The 3,168-nt window shown below is 35.1% G+C and overlaps 1 gene segment (V, D, J or C); it reads right to left on the minus strand.

Annotated features, from left to right (window-relative positions):
• Positions 1-1,022: 1,022 nt before the first annotated feature.
• On the minus strand, positions 1,023-1,629 carry LOC130071602 (T cell receptor alpha variable 14/delta variable 4-like). The segment is given in 2 exon segments: positions 1,023-1,369; positions 1,552-1,629. Coding segments are annotated over 2 exon segments (363 nt in total).
• Between the last annotated feature and the right edge of the window lie 1,539 nt (positions 1,630-3,168).

Genomic DNA, 3,168 nt, shown 5'->3' on the forward strand with positions numbered 1-3,168 from the left:
ATCGCGAACCGTTAAATGCGTAAGAGGCGCTGCAAAGGAAACTCCGCCTACCACTTCTCCGTCAAATTTTTTTTTATATAATATTTGTTTGTATTATTATTGTTAGTGGCAAGGGTGTGTAAGTGTATTGCAATAAAAAAAATATATAAAAAAAATTGTATGAGTGACGTACACGCGCGAGAGATCACTTCCGGCGCTTGCCGGAAAAGACCGAAGAGCCCGCGCCCTCAGATCACTTGGACGTGGCTGTGTTTACAAGAGGTAAAAACGATATAAATACTGTTCGTTTTCTCACACAAACCGCTCGTTTCGTGTCTTAGGCCATCAATGTGTACTTACATTTACGAGTCATTAAATCATGTTTAATTTGGACTTCTCTGTGCATGCTCTTTGAGGTGGACCCCATAGGACTGCATTATATGACTGACAGACAAGAACGGTTTGACCTAAAAATATCAAAATTGAAAATACTGTGGACACAAAGACACCTACATCTTGGATGCCCTTGAGGTAAGCTAAAACATATCAAAAATTAATTTTCAAAGTGAACTATCCCTTTAACAACATAAGGTTTCATCAGTTAACATTAGTTAACATAAACTAATAATGAACAATACTTCTACTGAATTTATTAATCTTAATGTTAATCTCAGCATTTATTAATACCTTTTATAGATTAATAGTTGCATCTGTTAACCTTCGTTAATGAACATTATATATATATATATATATATATATATATATATATATATATATATACATCGTTAATGGACATATATATATTATATACACACATCTCTTATATATCCCCCCCCCCCCCCATTAAGTTAAGGTGTGTGTGAAAATGAAATGTAAATATTTAATTTGTTAAATAATCTTATTATTATTTACTTTGATCCTCTTTCACTCTCATTAAAGCAGCTGTTACCATATTGTGGTGTACTGTATTATGTTCTGTGTGGGTTATGAGAGATATAAAATGTGGCTTTGTGGGAGAATCAATTGATTTCTCTTGTGTGTGAGTTTTTGTAAAGCCTCTCAGGCATTTTGTATCACTGGGCTTCTACTCTTAGAGCACAGTAATAGAGAGCTGAATCTGACAGAGTTACACTGTTAATAATGAGTTCAGTGGATGTTTGGGATGTAGTCGACTGAAACCGTTGACGGTCTGGTATGTTCTCCTCACGGCTCCATGATTGAGCACCTTTCCACAGTAAATACTGCGGTTCTGTGTTTGGATTCTGTCTGTACCAGTAAAGCAAGATGTCATTGCTGGTTGTACTGTATGTGCAGCTCAGTGTCACAGACTCTCCTTCTTTACTGATTATTGCTTCCTTGTCTTTCGGTCCAATGCTGTCAGGTAATACACCTGGAAAGAAATTTAGACAACATAACAGTCCGTTTAATAAAGCCAAACCAAAGTGTATATTTGTAATTGTATAGCTTGAAGTAGTGTTTATCATAGCTTAAAACACTGCTTTAAAATGTGAAACGTTGACTTTGACTTAAAAATTTGAATTTGACTTGTTAAAATAATCAAGAGCACTTTACCTGATACTGTTATGACAATCAGTAGTAGATGTCTCTCCATGTTCATGCTTTTGATCTGTTCAGATTTATGTTTTGAGTTTCAACAGAGAGTGATCTGTTGTTTATTAATAATATGGGTGTGACTAGTGACACCAGGTCCCCCTCCCACCCAGCCTCCCCCCCCCACCCACCCACCCACACACCCACACACCCACACACACACACACACACACACACAATATACTGTAGCTGATGAAATGTAGGTGAGTTGTAACACATAAAATATAGATGGTAATTTTTTTTGCATTCATTTATTGTACATTAATCAAATACATTATACAAAGTATGTGCTTAAAAAAAACTGTGTTTAAGTAGGTGAAAAGCTTGTGTATTAAGTTCTAAATAATACAAAGATTATTCAAGTATTTTGCAAGAAAATACTATTTCAGTCTATTTACTTAAAAATGTTTAATTAATTCAGTGTGTTACTTACTTTTTCTTTGTAATTGTGAAATTTATTAGCAATTCCTGAGTGAAAATGGTTTCAAACCAAACTAGTTTTTTTTTGTCCTGGAAATCAGTTATTTCTCTCCTGTAGCTCATTTGTAATTAATGAATTTGCTACAACACAAACTGTTTCACTCGCCTGTTTCCCCTATATACTGTAGGTTTCTTTCTATTGATTTTGTGTGAGAGAGAGACATCCTGTTAACACTGTGGGCCTCAAAGCACAGTAATACACAGCAGAGTCAGACACTCGCAGTCTCTGCATTATCAACGGGACTGATTTTGATGCTTTCACTTCAGAGTAAAATCTCTCCTGGAACTCTGTTCCATTAACTCCTCCTCCATATGAATTCCTTTGTAACACAAGTTTGGGAGATTCGTCTGTTTTCTGGATGTACCAGAAGAGCTCTTGTGATGTTGAGATTGTAGAATATTTGCAGTCCAATGTTATTAATTCTCCCCCGAATCCAGTAACATGTTTAAGTGGCTGATCAACTGTGTCTTCTGATTGACATCCTGGTAACAAACAAGAATAATTATGTGACAATTAGCGGTATCATGTAGAAATAAAAACAAACAGTCAAAGCGTAACATAGTTTACATACCAAGAATAACTGATCCAAATATTAATAATGTCTCCTTGAGCCATTGTTTCATTGTTTGTTCTACGAGATAATAAGAGTGATACCCAAAGAACAGACGAATCAATCAGCAAAAACAGAGTAACTGAGAAAAGACTGGTTCAAAGCTATTATTATATAAGGAAGGGAGGAGCTCAAAACACTGTCAGATGCTCATTGTTATCAGTATCAGTAGAGAGTGCATTTCTCCCTCTCCTGGTTTCTTTATGAAATTACGAATAGAAGTTACATTTATTTTTGGTGATGTTTCTTAATACCTAACACAGCGCTGAGAGCACTTCTTTATGTTAGGGAGTTGTTTGGTGGAGGTTATACATCTTCCTTTAGTTGTTTAATCTTTCTGGAAAAGTGTGTACATCACAGATATTGATTTAATATTAAGAATGTTTCAAATGTAACAAATTATTCTCTATAAAAGTCATTCTCAACAAAACTGTCAAAGCAAAGATGATTTGCATGCTGTTTTTTTAAGTCAGTCCATCACAAGTGG

This window comes from Rhinichthys klamathensis, unplaced genomic scaffold, assembly GCF_029890125.1.
Source record: "Rhinichthys klamathensis goyatoka isolate OS25496 unplaced genomic scaffold, OSU_Roscu_1.1 h1tg000446l_1, whole genome shotgun sequence".
In the NCBI taxonomy this organism is placed as follows: Eukaryota; Metazoa; Chordata; class Actinopteri; order Cypriniformes; family Leuciscidae; genus Rhinichthys; species Rhinichthys klamathensis.